The 16,200-nt window shown below is 43.0% G+C and overlaps 2 protein-coding genes across 2 annotated transcripts; one reads left to right on the top strand and one right to left on the bottom strand.

Annotated features, from left to right (window-relative positions):
- The first annotated feature begins 247 nt into the window (after nt 1-247).
- Nucleotides 248-10,630, top strand: srpk1a (SRSF protein kinase 1a). The gene is made up of 16 exons (XM_062564304.1): nt 248-371; nt 1,038-1,092; nt 3,481-3,608; nt 3,767-3,875; nt 3,992-4,079; nt 4,345-4,432; nt 4,842-4,948; nt 5,281-5,446; nt 5,526-5,551; nt 5,693-5,918; nt 6,001-6,351; nt 6,511-6,611; nt 6,820-6,927; nt 7,080-7,149; nt 7,938-8,030; nt 9,299-10,630. Exons 1-16 carry the CDS (start codon nt 359-361, stop codon nt 9,481-9,483), a joined length of 1,914 nt encoding a protein of 637 aa, XP_062420288.1. The 5' UTR covers nt 248-358; the 3' UTR covers nt 9,484-10,630.
- Nucleotides 10,631-10,656: 26 nt separating this feature from the next.
- Nucleotides 10,657-14,155, bottom strand: lhfpl5b (LHFPL tetraspan subfamily member 5b). Its single transcript, XM_037477981.2, has 3 exons — nt 13,534-14,155; nt 11,595-11,834; nt 10,657-10,877 (listed from the first exon to the last, which is right to left on the bottom strand). The coding sequence occupies exons 1-3, from the start codon at nt 13,940-13,942 to the stop codon at nt 10,867-10,869; spliced, it is 660 nt and encodes a 219-aa protein (XP_037333878.2). The 5' UTR covers nt 13,943-14,155; the 3' UTR covers nt 10,657-10,866.
- Between the last annotated feature and the right edge of the window lie 2,045 nt (nt 14,156-16,200).

Below are 16,200 nucleotides of genomic sequence, written 5' to 3'. Positions count from 1 at the left end.
TTATCAGCTATTCAGATTAGATTTTCGGTCACAATTTATTGACCAACTTTTTCATACTGGGGCAACCATAGACCCCACCGCCGTCAAAACTTTTTCACAACCACCTGGCAGCTTGTTACATGTACACATTTGATGTATCATATCCATAACTATGATATGTAATACTGGCCATAACTACGTCCGTATAGCCCTGCAGCTTTAGTACTTCATTTACATTTTTTTAAATAAAAAAAGGGTTGGTGCTCAGGTGAGACGTCGCTTGGGAAGCGCCCCCTTTAGCAAGGGGACCAGTGCGCATGCGCGGATCATTCGCTCATTGGTGGTGTAGCTAACAGGCTAAGCTACGAATCCAACGAACATGGAGAGAAAAGGTAAATCTTCAGAGCAACCCGCCGTGCACTGAATGAGTCCTGTTAGCCTCCCCTGCGTGTGTGCGCGTTGATGTTCCTGTAACGTTCATCCAAGTGTCACCGAGCTAATTGAACGGGTCTGTCACGCACTGGTGGGCTGGTGCGAGCTACGTTAACGTTAGCTCTCTAGACGCTAGCTAGCTGTAGCCTCACCGGGACATGTCAGGATTATGTAGCTGCGGTTAGCTTTGTAGCTCGGTCCGTTTTTTACACGCACACACGTTATCCTTAAAAAAGCACCACAAGTGAATCAGCTGTATCTGCTACACGCCGAGCAGGTGAACCACCAGGGTAAAAGCGTTGCTCTTCTAGATGGACGGTTACCTCGGTAGCCTGGGGATGCGCGTTAGCTAACGCCAAGTAACACCGCGTCCACTAATGAACCGGTGCATCGGCAGATCGACGGATGCACCCGAAATAGGATTCAGCTCGATATTGTTTGGGGCACATGTGACATATTGCGGTGCAAAATGACCGCGTTTATGAGCCGTAGGGGCGAGATGACTTTGTTGCGTCCTTTTGCCTCGTACAGTTATAATCTGTTTATTGTCTTCGAGTGTCAAGTGACGTTAGACAACACACGGCCACCAGACAATGGATAATTTGGTCACTGGTTTCTTTCGACAGTTCTGGCACTGCAGGCGAGGAAGAAGAGGGGGAAAGCCAAGAAGACCAGCAAAAAGTAAGTTCCGCAAAGCCCATTTTAAACTCTTTATTTGATATGCAAATACAAAATACCAAGCATGCGTTTTATCAGTCCAGTCAAAGATGGCATTTTGATCGCGCTCTCTGTACGTGGTCCAGACCTTTGAATGTGGAACTGAAACTAGGTCCTTGACTTCAGGCTCGCGAGCTTTATTGTGGTCCGTGTAATCCAAGACAAAAAAATAAACTGCGAGGCTAATTGACATAAATGATCATGAGGTTGAGCTGGGTTTGTTAAACTAGCTTTCCATGTTTATAATGGGTTCCGAGTGAGTGCATGGGCATCCTTCATTTGGACCGTTGCTTTAATGAGGTGTGTGTGTGTGCGTGTGCGCGCGCGTGTTTAGGTTGAAACAAACTAGCCAAATGCCATTTCCTGCTATGAAAAAATAGCTTATGATTTATTGTGTTCGCATAATGCCATTCGTGGCTCAAAAATACCACTCCTGTACCAGGCTGCGTGGATCTCTACTTATTGTTTTGATGCACATAACAATTTACTAATCACGCCATCGGTGGCAGCCTTCTAGTGTTGCATAACAGCCTGTGCTATATTTAAAGCCAGAATGAAGAAGCCCGCATGAGCCCACCGAAGCATGACGGCACGATTGCACATACTAAACTCCCAGCAGTGTCCTCTTTGCCACTGAAACAGGCATCAGTCTGAAGAATCTTATGCTACTATAAAGCTACATTTATTTGTTTTCATATCAGTTTTCATGCGGAGCACCATGTCTATAGGGAGCATTAACCTTCTTTCAAAGACATGGTGTACTGTAGAACCTGTAGTTTTGAATTGGTTGTCAAATATTATTCATTATAGCCTCTTAAATGTACATCAAAGCAACTTGAATAATGCTCGCATAGTTGACTTCTCACCCAAACTTTCCCACCAGTGAAAAATAAGAGCACCAACCCAATATTATTTCATTCGCATGATCAATTTACTAATTTGTTTTTTTCTGGCTTCAGTTAAGTAACAATATTCTTTTGCAATATGCATGAATTCATGATTTGATCGTCAGTAAAGAGCTGTGAATGAGTGTGAGAATTGAGATTAATTTTTACAAATTTGATCAATTATGCAATAATTGAAGTGCAGCAAATGCATTTCAAATGGAGAAAAACGTTGCATGCATTAATTATTTAATTATATTTAATTGCCTGTTATTTTGCATAAATGGAATGCATGAGTAGCTTGCAGATGATGTTAAAAGCAGTAGCTCATTTGTGAGACACTACATAGGCAATAGTGTACAGACAACTTTAGGAATTTATTTTAATGTGATCTCTTTTCTCCCGTGGTGATGAGCAGCCTTAATCTGCTTTGTCGAGGGAGTAACATTCGGCTGTTTGGCTTTTAAGTCATTATCAGGAACTGATCTATTGCGAAACACAGATTATAGGAAGTTACAAATGAATAAAGGGTCAACTTCAGGTAGTAGTTGAGTGAACGGTTATATTTTTTTTATTCCAGACTTTTTCGGGCAGGGTAGACGGCCAATTGTTATATTGGTATGGAGAACACTTATTCTGATTTTATGACTATATAAAATGACTGAATATATAGGTATTTGAAGAGAGAGGCCAAGGCTTGATCCTTTTTTACTTACACGTTAGCAATAAACTCATTCATTCATGATATTATACAGATGTTCTTTGTCCCTTCCATTTGACAACCCAACATGATGACATAATAATTTAGCTTTGTAATTGCAGTTTGTACCTAATCTGTTCCTTGATGAATATCTTTTTTTTTTTAGTCCAACGGCACCTCATTTGTTATAGTATGAACCGATTATTAGTTGCGTGCTAAAGTCACTTTCCTAAACACTACATTTGCACCATTCACACGCAATTTTAAAAATAGAACTCTGTTAAGATTAGTAAAGCCCTTCTCATTCATACAAGTGTTGACAGCCGCATAGCTCTGCATAACAAAATATAGCCTGCGAAAAGAAGTTTCTTTCATCGCCTCCTTTTCCTCCCCCTTTCGATATCTGTGGAAGGAAAGATACCGGAAGGGTCTACAGGTCTGTGATGGCAGTGAGAGATATTACACAAACACAGTCGACGCTGCTTATGACGTATGCCCCTTTCTCCCCTCTGGCTGTTTAATAAAAATAAAAAAAAACATCATCCCAGCTCATAAAGAGCAAAGCACGCACACCAACCCTGTCAGCGATAGGCTTAATCAGCATTGTGTGAACTTGTTTGGTAAGCTTGACTTCCAGGGCTTTGAATAATTGGAAAAAGTCAACTGCCGCAGCTTTAAAATGCTTCTGTTCCCAGGCTGGAAATTAGATGTAATGCACTGTTACTAATGAAGTCTACCATGGTTCGTGTGCGTGTGTTTGCTCATCAGGCAGCCAGTCAATTCCAGAGCTCGACATCATCCCCAGCAAGAAGCCTCGCCTCAGGAGCCCGAGGAACCCGAGGAGATCCTCGGCTCTGACGATGAGGAGCAGGAGGACCCCAACGACTACTGCAAAGGTAAGTCCCGTCTCATTTTTGCCTCGCATTGTTCACATTAAAAAACTTAAGTCATGCCAGTTTATTGCTTTTACTTTTTCTTAGATGCCCAGTTGACGCCCTTTAGTGGTTTGTTGACTGTCTGACCTGTATTCAACGTGCATTTTCACCTCTTCTAGGTGGTTATCACCATGTGAAAGTAGGAGACCTTTACGGTGGAAAATACCATGTGATCCGGAAACTGGGCTGGGGACACTTCTCCACCGTGTGGCTCTCCTGGGACATCCAGTACGAGAAAAACTTTTACTGCATATTCTCACTGCAGTGTTGTTTATGAGGCCTGAAGTGGTACAGATTGAAATGCAGCTTCCTGTTAGTGAATGTCACTTGCCGTGTGGTTACAGGGTGAAGAGGTTTGTTGCCATGAAGGTGGTGAAGAGTGCAGAGCATTACACGGAGACTGCAGTGGATGAGATCAAACTCCTCAGATCCGTGAGTTGGGGAGTTGTTCGCACGCGGCGGGTTCAATGCAGACACAGTGATCACAGTTCACGATAAAACACATGATACGGGGATAGAAGGGTCTTTCTTGTGGTGAATAAAGTTCCAGACTTGCATTAACATCCCAGAAAATGCTGTGTAACAACATTTTGCTTGTTATTTTGCAGTATTACATGAGTACAGAAGAGATATAATAACATTAGTAATTGGGAATCCTGATTGTTTGGATTGCGTTGTTCTGTTTAATTGCTCTCAGGTGAGAAACTCAGACCCCAATGATCCCAACCGGGAGATGGTGGTCCAAATGGTAGATGACTTCAAGATCTCTGGTATCAATGGAACCCGTATCCTTTCAAACCAGCTGTTTATCTGTTTAATATGGCCTGTTGATTCTGTGAAAAAAACACACTGAAAATAATGGGGTCATTATTTCCCTTGCTGTCAAATTTAGTTTTGAAAGCTGCACACATGTAACAAAGTGAACAGGTGAGACTTTCACCAGAAAGAACCTTGCGTGTCTCAGAGACAGCTCCACCTCTCACAACATGTGGGCTCAGTAAGATCCCATTAATGCCACAGGGAGCCCTTAAGCTGTAATATGACTCGTCCTGGAAACACTCCCTGATGTTTGCACAAGTCTTTGTTTGTTTAAAATGCCACTGTTCATAATATAGGTGAAGGACGACATGGCCTTAGCATGTTTAGTCAACCTTTTCCTGTAATGGTTTTTATCTTAACTCCTGTGATCTTCAGACGTCTGCATGGTGTTTGAGGTGTTGGGGCATCACTTGTTGAAGTGGATAATAAAGTCTAATTATCAAGGCCTGCCCCTGCCCTGTGTGAAAAGCATCATAAGACAGGTAACGTTAGACACACAGTTTTACACTTTATGAATGCTGACCTTCTCTATAATAAAGGTGCAGCAGTGAGCCTCCAGGATGTGACCGGTAACAAGTATTTTATGGTGGGGTTTGTTTTTCAGCCAAGGAGTTTTTACTATAACTAAATCAACAATATTGATGTGGACTTTGCCACTATGTAATGCTCCTATTTATACTTTTGGTGTTTGTCTTTTTCGAGTCGGATCTCAATTAGTTTACTGAGATTGTTCTGTTTTAACTTTGAACAAGAAATTAATATTGAAACATTTTTTCATCTTTTACAATAATTCCTCATTTGGCTATTTTTTCAGGTACTCCAAGGTCTGGATTACCTGCACACAAAGTGTCAGATCATCCACACAGACATCAAGCCAGAGAATATCCTGATGAGTGTCGATGAGCCTTATGTCCGGAAGCTCGCAGCTGAAGCCACGGAGTGGCAGAGGGCTGGGGCACCGCCTCCCTCTGGTTCAGCAAGTATGAGACGCTTGTTCACAAGTACATTCACGAGCTCAGTGTGGTCACAGTTTGTACTCATCTGACATTCTCGTTTCAGTAAGCACAGCACCTGCTCCAAAACAGGTACGGCCCTTTTTATTATTTACTTTTTTCGTATAATTTAAGCCTCCCAAATTGTATTTGTTCAATAAACATCTAAAGCTGTACAATGGTTATGCAACAGTCCACGAGAGGCTTCATGTTTCTTCCGTTCACCTCTGACAGATGGTCAAAATGTCCAAAAACAAGAAAAAAAAATTAAAAAAGAAGCAGAAGCGTCAGGCGGAACTGCTGGAAAAGTGCATTCTGGACCTCGAGGAGATGGAAAAGACCACAGAGACACGAGAGGATGAAGAAGACGAAGATGAGGACCCACAGTCTCCAAAGGGACGAGCGTGCGCTCCTCTCAGACAGGTGTCTGTCCTGGAGCTGGCCAATGAGGAAACAAAGGGTAAGAAGTCACGATAAAACCCTCGGTACGGTGTTGTTGGCAAAGAGCCGTTGTCTTGAGTGGTCTCGATTGGTCCCTTCAGAGAGCAGCGTGGATGCCGATCTCACAAGGGCGGAACCTGAGGGCCTGTTGGAGTTTAACTGTAATGGCCACGTGGAGGCGGACCAGACGCAGTCCCCTTCGAGGGACGAAGACCAAAACAATGGCAACGCGGAGCCCACAGAGGAGGAGCATCGCGACGGGTCCCCGGTTCACCTCGTCTGCAACGGTGCAGACTCTCCAGATCTCAAGGAGTTTGCTCCTGAGGCGGGAGGCCGGGGAGCGCACAGCAGTGAAGTAACTGAGAGGCACCTCCCTGATGGGCTGGAGGAGGGAGAGCTGGATCAAGGCACTTTGCAGGGGGGAGCAGAGGACGGGCGCGAAAGCATGAACGGTCAGTCAGACAACATCAATAATTCTAGATGCTGTAAATTAGTTTTTTTTTTTTTTTTTTGCGCCTGATGAAAATCAGAAATGAATCAAAGGCGCATCCATGTGAAAAATTAATTATATTACCCTTTGTAACCCTTTTTATCTCTTTCTGCTGTTACAGGCAAGCTGACAGCAGGATCCCTGTTAGTTAACCCCCTTGAGCCACTCAATTCAGACAAGATCAAGGTCAAGATTGCGGACTTGGGAAATGCTTGCTGGGTGGTGAGTTGCGTCTTAATGACCTGGGGGATTTCCTGATTAGGGATTACTGCACACATGCCGCTACCAAAATAGAAACCCTTAAATAATCCATCACATTCTTTAATTGGTTGTTTTTATCTACGTTTTGAAGTTGTATTGTAGACATAGTTGGGTACAGTGGTCCTAGGCTCTGTCATTTTGAAGGATTTTTTTTCTCTCCCCGTCCCAGAACAAGCACTTTACTGAGGACATCCAGACACGGCAGTACCGGTCCTTGGAGGTGCTCATCGGTGCGGGCTACAGCACACCGGCCGACGTGTGGAGCACAGCCTGCATGGTGAGAGGTTAAACTGATGGGCAGTGCCAACCAAAGAACTGAATCACCCATTTTGACTCAAAGCGTTATCAGTGGGCAGCAGGTGGTGCTAGCGGGTAAATCTTTACACAGTGTCTTTTTCTGACTCCATGACATCTGTGCTGTCTCCTCAGGCCTTTGAGCTCGCCACAGGGGACTACTTGTTTGAGCCACATTCTGGGGAGGACTATTCCAGGGATGAAGGTATCGCTGGGACTTACTCCTCTCTTTCTCCAGTCCAGACTTGTAGATAATTCTGTGTTTTTGTTTTTTTTTTGGAACGTATGCTTCACTTGTAAGTCATATAGACCTGCTCTTCAAGTTAATGCCCCGTTAGCAAAATAATTTGCATTGCAGGTTGCTTAATTCTCCACAATGTAAACCTGAAGGACTTTTAGTGATTTTCAAATGGTGATAGAAATGTCGATACTCAACATATCTGTGTTTATTTCCTCTAACACCTTAAACCACTTCGGCTTTACCGGACAAGCGGCCATCTCTTCTTTCCGCGCTCATCCAAGTTCCATTGTTCTTATCCTTATGCTTTATGTTGATGTTGGCTTGCTGCTTAGTTAGAGGTTTCTGTACTGACTTGATTCTGTTACAGCACGTCAGGTATGTGCTTTGATTCAACCTTTAGTTCCTTGTAACAAGCCCAGCGGCTGTGAATCGGCTTCTTCACAGCTCATTCTGTTGTGTGACTCATCTAATATCAGTCTGCAGTACAAGTTTTAGTGTGTATGGCTTTGATGGCTGTGCTTTAAGTCTTATAATGAGTCAGATTCAATCTTCATGCATTTTTCTTTCCTTTTATGAACGTGAATGGCCTCATCCATTCAAATTTTGAAAGAATTTAATGTGAAAAGTAATGAGGTTGCCATACATATGCTTAATAGTCATCATCCATTGTTCCAAATGCGCTGTTCTACTCGGCTGTTTGCCATCTCGTGTCCAAACTGCAGCTCTTTGACTTTTTCTCTCCTCATTTCCAGACCATCTTGCTCTCATGATTGAGTTGCTCGGTAAGATCCCTCGTCACTATGCCCTGAGTGGGAAATACTCGCAGGAATACTTCACCAAGAGAGGTATGCAATCTCCGTGCCTGTGGCTCGCTCTGGGACAGGTGGAGGGGAGGTGGAGGGTGGAAGGTTCCTGTCAGCACATGAAGTGGTTGGTGTATACAGCCCAGTGGGCAAAGTAATGAATACCCACCAATTGATTTGATACTTTCAACACTGCCATCAGAGATTCGTTCACCGCTCAGAAGTGGTCTTTTTGCAGAGGTGCTGTCCTCAGGTGCACCTAGAGGACATGGCTGAATACTCAATACTGTTAATGACTGTCGTGGGGGAACTTGCCTCCCGATTTAAACTTTTTTTGTTTCTTTTTTTTAAATTACCATCGGTCGTTTTAAATGCAACCTTGCGGTGTTTTTATTACAAATTGACGAGAAGTGTATCTTATATGCAGTAGTTCCTTACTCCAGAAAGGTCCCTGGCAGGAGATAGTTTGAGGAGATTTGTGCTCCACATGGCACCTCTGCAGGTTAGATGATGCTTGTGTGAGTACTAGTTTCGCTGTGGCACAGAGGATTTTGTACGCTTCATCTCATGATTATGTGCAATGATTTATTTCCAATTTCTTTATTTTCCTGACGTGTTGATTAAGCGCCAACAGGTGTACAAACGTGATAAAAATGCTGCTATAACGTTATTAGGAGGCACTGAAGGTGTTTGCTTTGAGATTTAATGACATTAATCTTCAAAATATGATTACAGATTGCAGGCTCCCCTGAATGACAAAACTGAAGCTTAAGATTATTGAACACATGGATCTGCGAGAATTTTAAGACGTTTTAGCTCTTTTAATGTCCGGTGGCCCTTTTTTTGATCTGATCTCTTCTACGCGTGCTGTCTGCTGAACGCTCTCCTCCTCGGGCCTCCACCCACCCGCAGTGGGCCTGTGACCACGACACTGTCTGATGCATCCGTTGTGTGGCTTGTCCCTTTTCTTCTTGCCACTGTCTGCCGGGTAGACCATATAGCGCTGCTAATTGAGCTGCCCGTGAGTGTGCCATACGATATCATAATGACCGGCAAATATTCCAAAGAAGCATCCGTGTCGAGGCTAGAAGAGTCACGCCGCGCTTATAAGGTCTTCTCTGAAAACATGTATTGTTAGAGCATTTGCCACTTTAGATATTACTCTCCATGTATTGACGGTATCTGAAGTAGAACTGTTGAATGGCTGTCAGGTCTAGCGGTTTGAATGTTTTTCCCGGACGCCTTGTTAGCAGTGAGTGGTTGTGCAGTATTTCTGCACATTTCTCTGATGCTGTGCCCTCTGCCTGCAGGGGATTTGAAACACATCACCAAGCTGAAGCCCTGGGGCCTGCTGGAGGTGCTGGTGGACAAGTACGAGTGGCCCCGAGAAGAAGCAGAGTGCTTCACTGACTTCCTGCTTCCCATGCTGGCACTGATCCCAGAGAAGAGAGCTACCGCCGCAGAGTGCTTGCTGCACCCCTGGCTCAACCTCTAGTGGAGACCTCCAGCCATTGCACTCTCCTTCTCTCCCTCCCCCCTCCTTTTCTCTCCAGAGACTGCAACAGATCACTTTCCAGTTTGGGCATATCAAATGAATATTTATTTCTACTTCTTTTTTAGTTTCATTGATTTGGTTATTTTCTGTTTTTGTTATTGAACTAATGCTTCTGTGTATGTTTGCTTTGTTTTCATTGGTTCTTCTCTCGGTGGGATGACGTCAGGAATCCAGTGCTTTATATTACTTTTTGGTCATGTTGGTTCCATTCTGCTGTGCTCCGTTCCCCACCCGACTAAGCAAACCTGTTGTACTGCTAGTGACTCATCCTTGTTTGTTACACTCCTGCACTAAACAAATTAAGGATATGTAGCCTTCCTTGGTCATTCTGTCCCCTTTTTTAAAAGCATCTGCTATTAATACTTGAGCATTTTCATTCGTGCTGTGTTGTTTTTAAAAAAATGATTTGATCTTATATTAAACATGTAAGGTGAACACTTTGTATTTGTAAACTAGGCATAAGGAGTTGCACACTGGGCTGACATGTACACTGACTGTCACAGCATTTCTTAGAGACAGCCACTGTCTCATAATTTAGGTCATATTATTTAGTCTGAACAGATCTGTTGTCATCTCGTACTTAGTGTGGTTAGTTAATTATAATAAATTAGGAACATAACTCTCCGTGGGAGGCTGGTATTCTCATTGAAATTAATACAAATCAGGAATACATTGTTTTGAAGGTTTAAACAAAACTTGTTAAGAAGCCTTGTTAAAAGGAAGAAAAAAAAAGATAATAAACTGTACATATCTGTACCAAAGAGTTTGCCTTTCTGTATATTATAGTTATGTACAGTTTTTAATAAATCTTATATCTTAGCTAAAGTAATTTAGCTGGGTAGCTGTGTTTTAATAAAGTGTATTCAAGATGTGTTCAAGCTCATTTGTATGTATGGCCAACTGTTCAATAATCTGTTCTTAGCAACAAAGGGTGAGATACGATGTTCTGAAATTGATCCAATCAAAGTAACCTATGAATCTATCAAACCTAGGTAAAAACAAAATGTATTCATTAGTGTCCAATTCAACAACATGGACTTTGTGTAAGCTGAAGGTTTACAGAAACACACCATACAATAAAAACAGATGTTCATACAGTACAAAGCGCCTGTGTCAAGCTTGTTTCTGTGGGTTTATTGAGTGTTTGAGATGAAGTACAAAATTAAAACTGCTGTTATTGCTAGGGCTTTGAATCAATAATGAATTGCAACATTTCAATTGACCAAAGGGCACAAACTGCTCAGGTGAGCAGTTTGACCTGAAACATGACACTTCAGGGCGGTTTTTCTTCGTGTCTTCATTGCTCCTGAAGTCCATGTTCCATCAGGGGTTTTCTGTAGAAGAGGGAAAACGCTTTGGATATCTTAAATGGATTTAAGACTGAGGGTGGACTTGTTTCCTTGTTTGGGGTTACACCTTTACTTACCACAACAATTTGCTAATATTTCCAAAGTTGTGAGATTTGAGTGTACCAATATGTATGATAATGGTGTAATTTAATTCTATTATGTTGTAAATGTGAAAAATTAGGTTGCATCCATCCATCTTCAAACCGCTTATCCTGCCCTCAGGGGGCTGGAGTCTGTCCCAGGAAACTTTGGGCAAGAGACGGGTCGCCAGCCAATCACAGGGCAACACAGAGACAAACAACCATTCACACTCACATCCATACACCTACGGGCAATTTAGAGTTCCCAATCAACCTACTCCCCAAGCACATGTCTTTGGACTGTGGGAGGAAGCTGGAATAACCAGTGGGAACCCACACAGACACAGGGAGAACGTGCTGACTCCACACAGAAAGGCCACTGGGTGGAGTTGAACCCAGGACCTTCTTGCTGTGAGGCGACAGTGGTAAGCACCCCACCACCGTGCTGCCCAAATTATGTTGCAATCTTTTAGAAAATTTTAACATTCATGTTTCGCGGTTTTCGTTGTATTCATACACTTTTAATTAAACCGATTAAAATGGAGAATATATTCAAATGTATTAATAGTATCTGTATAACCTTCACTGGTCAGGATACACCACCTTCATTCGTTTTCCTTACCTGCTCCGCCCTCCACCTGGAACTCATCCGGAAGCAGTTTGTCCTGACGGTTGCCGAGGGTGAAGGACAGAAGCGCCAGGAGGAGGGCGTCCAGGATGCTGATGATGGCCAGAATGTAGGCCCAGCGCACCGTGCAGTTCCCCAGGCTGTACTTATCCGTCTTCTGGCCACACATCCTCTTCACCTCTGGAGCGTCCCAGCCGTCCGGGTAGATCATACAGCCCATCCCCATCAACGCCGCTGCGGGGGAAGACAAACACTTAAAAAGTGGACCCTTGGAATAGATACCCATGTGTGCTGTTACTGTACCCAATAATTATAGGGGAGGTCCTGGTGCGGGATGATGCATGACGTAACCTCATAAAGGGCCTACAGTTATTTATTAACGTTGCAGCTGTAAAGGATGCTCAGAGGGGCTGCTTGCATGATGCACTGCCCTGAAAGTTATTAAATGTTAAATGCTCTTCATCGGATAAAGAGTATTCTGGGTTGCTGCCACCCACAGCTCTTGTACAACTACAAAATTGAAATTTTGTAGATATGTGATTTGAAATATTGTCAATACAATACTGTGGTGGTGTAACTAAGTAGATTTTTTCTACAACTTTGCATAAAAGATATCTGCAGTTGCTAGCTATTTTTACTTTAATACCTATTCAGAAGTCGGAGAGTTGATAGTTGTGTAAATTAGAAACATTTCCCCTCATTAGTTCTCTAGGTGGGTTCATTTGAGTACCTGTTAGACGTCCAAAGAGTAAACATGATTCATTAGTTTACAAAAGATCAGAGGACGTTTGATCCTTTAGGTACAGTGATAATGTCTCTGATACTTTACATTGCCCTGGTTTGTTTCAGGTGGAAGTTTTGGTCGGTTAACAAGAGAGCGACACCTGATCTCGTTACATGTAATCAATCCACTATCAGAGGTGTCAGAGTCTGGGCTGAAAATGGATCCCTTATTGGCTTCCTTGGTAAAGAACAACACATCCAGTGCAAACACACACCCCGAATGAAACCAGAGAGGTGAGAAGATGTGTTTGTCACACTCTCAAACTGTTTAAAGGAACCGTTCTGAAGACTCATCCAACTGCTTTGTTTCAGAGTTTTGACATTTGGTAAAGATTTGAAGAATTTCTGCTGAATCTGTACTAAAATCCAAAAAATGCAGTTTTTTAAATTCTAAGTAGAATCTAAAGCAACTAAACCACTAAACCAGAATCTAAACGAAAGTAGAGAAAAAATGAAATAGTAGAGTAAGCTTGAGAATTGTTGGTCCACAAAAAGTTTCTGCAGTACTGTTTGACCTTTGACCTTTTTAAGATCTTAACTCTGAACAGGAAAAGCAATAGACTCTTTTGTTTTTAAAACCATCCATCTTCAACCGCTTATCCGGGGGGCGGGTCGCAGGGGCAACAGCTCCAGCAGTGGACCCCAAACCTCTCTGACTGGGGGATCCCAAGGCGTCACCAGGCCAGTGCAGAGATATTAAAACATATTTTTATAACCATCAATTCAGCAAATTTGTTAGAGGACATAATGGCATAATAGCTGTACTCTTATGGTATTTTTAACATAACGACTAGATCAATAATCAATAATCTCATGATATTTTATTGATTACTCCTAGTTTATTCCCAGATAGTATTCAGGTGGTGGTGGAAAGATGTATCTCTTACTTTACCTGTTATTTATGCCTAAATTTAAAAACACTACACACTTTAGTACATGTAAAAACGTTAGATTCGTAAAGTCCTGTTACCTAATGTTACCTAATTACACTGAAGTCGAAGCTCTAACTACTTCTCATATTGTTGTGAACTTAAATAAAGCGATCATACATCTATTATCTGATGGTAAACCCGACGGTCAAACAAATGACGAGGGCTTAAAAGCGCAACGCGAAGAGCATCAGCAACACGGAGACCGCCCTCTCCCTCACCCGAGGCCAGCTGCATCCACGCGCAGATCTTGTAGACGTTCCCGGCGTTGCAGAACAAAAACAGGCTGAAGCAGACCATCGTGCCCACGATCAGCAGCATGGCGGTGCCCACGAAGAACATGGCGGTCCGGAAGGCCGGTGACGGGATCGAGGCGAAGTCCAGCATGCTGCCCTTGCAGATGAGCTCCGAGGTGAGCGCGTTTCCGATGCAGTAGTGGAAGAGGCCGAAGTAGCCGGCCTGCGGAGTGTCGACGCTGTCCCCGATCCAGTAGGGCTGGATGAAGACCACGACGGTGATGATGACGAAGCAGATGGTGAACACGGCCCACATGACGCCGATGGCTCGAGAGTTTCTCACATAGTTGGTGTGGTAGATTTTTGCAGCCTCCTGGGCTGGAAGCAGATCCATGACAGCGAGCCTTCCTTAAAAAATAACTCAATCCACGTGTCGCCAGGAGCTTTCAAACTCACCAGGACACACAAAACACGCACCCGCAGCTGCTGTGGCTGCTTGGGCTCAGGATTCAGCACCCCGGACAGCACCCTCACCTGCCCAATTAACCGCGCGGCTCTGACGTCAGCAACAAGCAACAAGATGATCATTGAAGACCAAGTACAAACAAATGTAAAAAGACATTTAACTCCTTGGAAAGCCAGTCTGTAAACTATTTTTTCCTCAAAAAATAAAATACAAATGTTTGTTTCGATTCAGCTTACCAGACCTCTAACAAAACCACTGACATGCATAATGCTTGGGGCTATTTTTGTATCCTCAATATAGCTTTAGGGCATTGTTTAGTTGTTCTAATTCACAAGACTCACAATTATTCCATGTTTTTAAATTTCATTTAGTACAATTTGCATGCTTTGCTCATGTGTTTTGATGTATATATGCCGTTTAAACTACAGCAACACATAAGGTGTCTCCGTCTTTTTTTTCTTTTGTTGTGCCATATCCAGTTAAGTATGGTAAACCTGGCTCGAGGGTGACGGAGAGAATGCCTCCATCTGTACCCTTCACCCTCCAGTCAGTGTTCATGAAGATATCCCGCAACCCTCTGCCGTGTATTTAGCGAGGAGTGTCTGTCCCGTGGTGAGACAGACTCCCCGACGGCTTCCTTCCTGCAGCTCAGGAGGGAGGATCAGCTGCCAGTGGAGGGGTAGCAAAACACAAGCTCCTCCTGAAAGAAACAATGGAGAAGCCGAGAGAGACGCTTTTGAGTGCTGCTCTAACGAGACCCAGTTCTTGATAGATGTGACTCGTCAATATTTCTTAGCTTCCTGTTTCTTTGGAGATACACTGAACAGGAGATGTAGTGGATGTGGAGAAGGACCCAGATTTTGGATTAACCGTTTTACTTGTTTTTTCTGAGAAAAACCCTGGTTCCAGGCATATTATGAAGTCAGAAATAATGAAAGCCTGTAGTGATATGAGGGAATTAGTGAAATCCAAAGATTCACTTATGCGGCATTCAGAGCTCAAGGTTCTGAATTAAAAAATAAAACCATGTTCATCTGTTTTTGACCAAGAGCAATGTTGCCTTGTTAAAGCTCTCAAATAAAGATAGCATCTCATGTTTCACTGCCTTTTTGCCATCATAGACATGGTGTGAAAATAAAGGTGTTTAACTGTATTACCATTTACTCTCTTTTATGCTAATAGCCTCTGTCTCCTTAACATACAGCTAAGTTTGAGTTGGCCATTGCAGTCATTCTACCGTATGTCACTTCATCACTTTTACAAGCTAGTTTAACATCGAAGACTCGCTTCTTCATTCTTCCAAAGAAGTTATCTTTGTGGGACTAGGAAATCCAGCAAATGTCAGACATTTAAGTTGATGGTAGATATAGAAACTAATGATGGCCAGTTGTCTCCAATCAGCAGCCACCAGCAGAGGTTGATCCCAACTTCATCAACTAATAAATGAGGTCTACTAGATGGTAATTTTGCCATTAATGAAGACTGGGTTTGTACATAGGGATAGGGATGGGATTTTACTAAAATACTGCACTTATGAAAATATGTGAGTGTCTTGAAATGTCCTCCTTCCACATGATTACTGTAACACAGTAAAAAGAGAAACATATACGTATAATATAGGCATAAGGATAAAGTGCACCATGCATTGTTGCAATTATTGCGAGTTGGTGACATACAGTCACAGCAGCCGTCAGTCATAGTTCAGTTTATCGGGCTGTTATCGGTGGGGGGGTTGTGAGGCCTGCCGGTAGAAGCTGCTTGTTAGTCTCTTTGTTCTGGATTCCAGGCTCCTGTAGCGTCTGACTGATGCCGGAGGGAGAAGAGTCCGCTCTGGGGGTGTGCTCTGTCCTTGATGATGTTGTGGGCTCTCCTGGTGACCCGGGTGAGGTAAACGTCCTGCAGAGAGCCGAAAGCTGCTCCTTACATGAACTGTGCTGTTTGATCAAACGCAGGCAGTGGAGTATCCGTCCCACACTGTAATTCATGTGGTCGCAGTAATCAATAATGATGATAATAATTGAAAGTTATAATTTTTGATTATTCAAGTTAGACGTGGTATTTCATGTGAAATGATTAATGAAGTTGTAACGTACGTTAGACTGAAACCTTGCAATGCTAACTAAGCCTGTAGTTTAATTCTCATAGAATTTCCAATCACTCCCAATGCATGAAGGTATTTTCTATCT

Source organism: Pungitius pungitius, chromosome 1, assembly GCF_949316345.1.
Source record: "Pungitius pungitius chromosome 1, fPunPun2.1, whole genome shotgun sequence".
NCBI classification, from domain to species: domain Eukaryota; kingdom Metazoa; phylum Chordata; class Actinopteri; order Perciformes; family Gasterosteidae; genus Pungitius; species Pungitius pungitius.
Note: the sequence above shows the minus strand (reverse complement) of the source record. Positions and strands in the feature narration are given on the sequence as shown.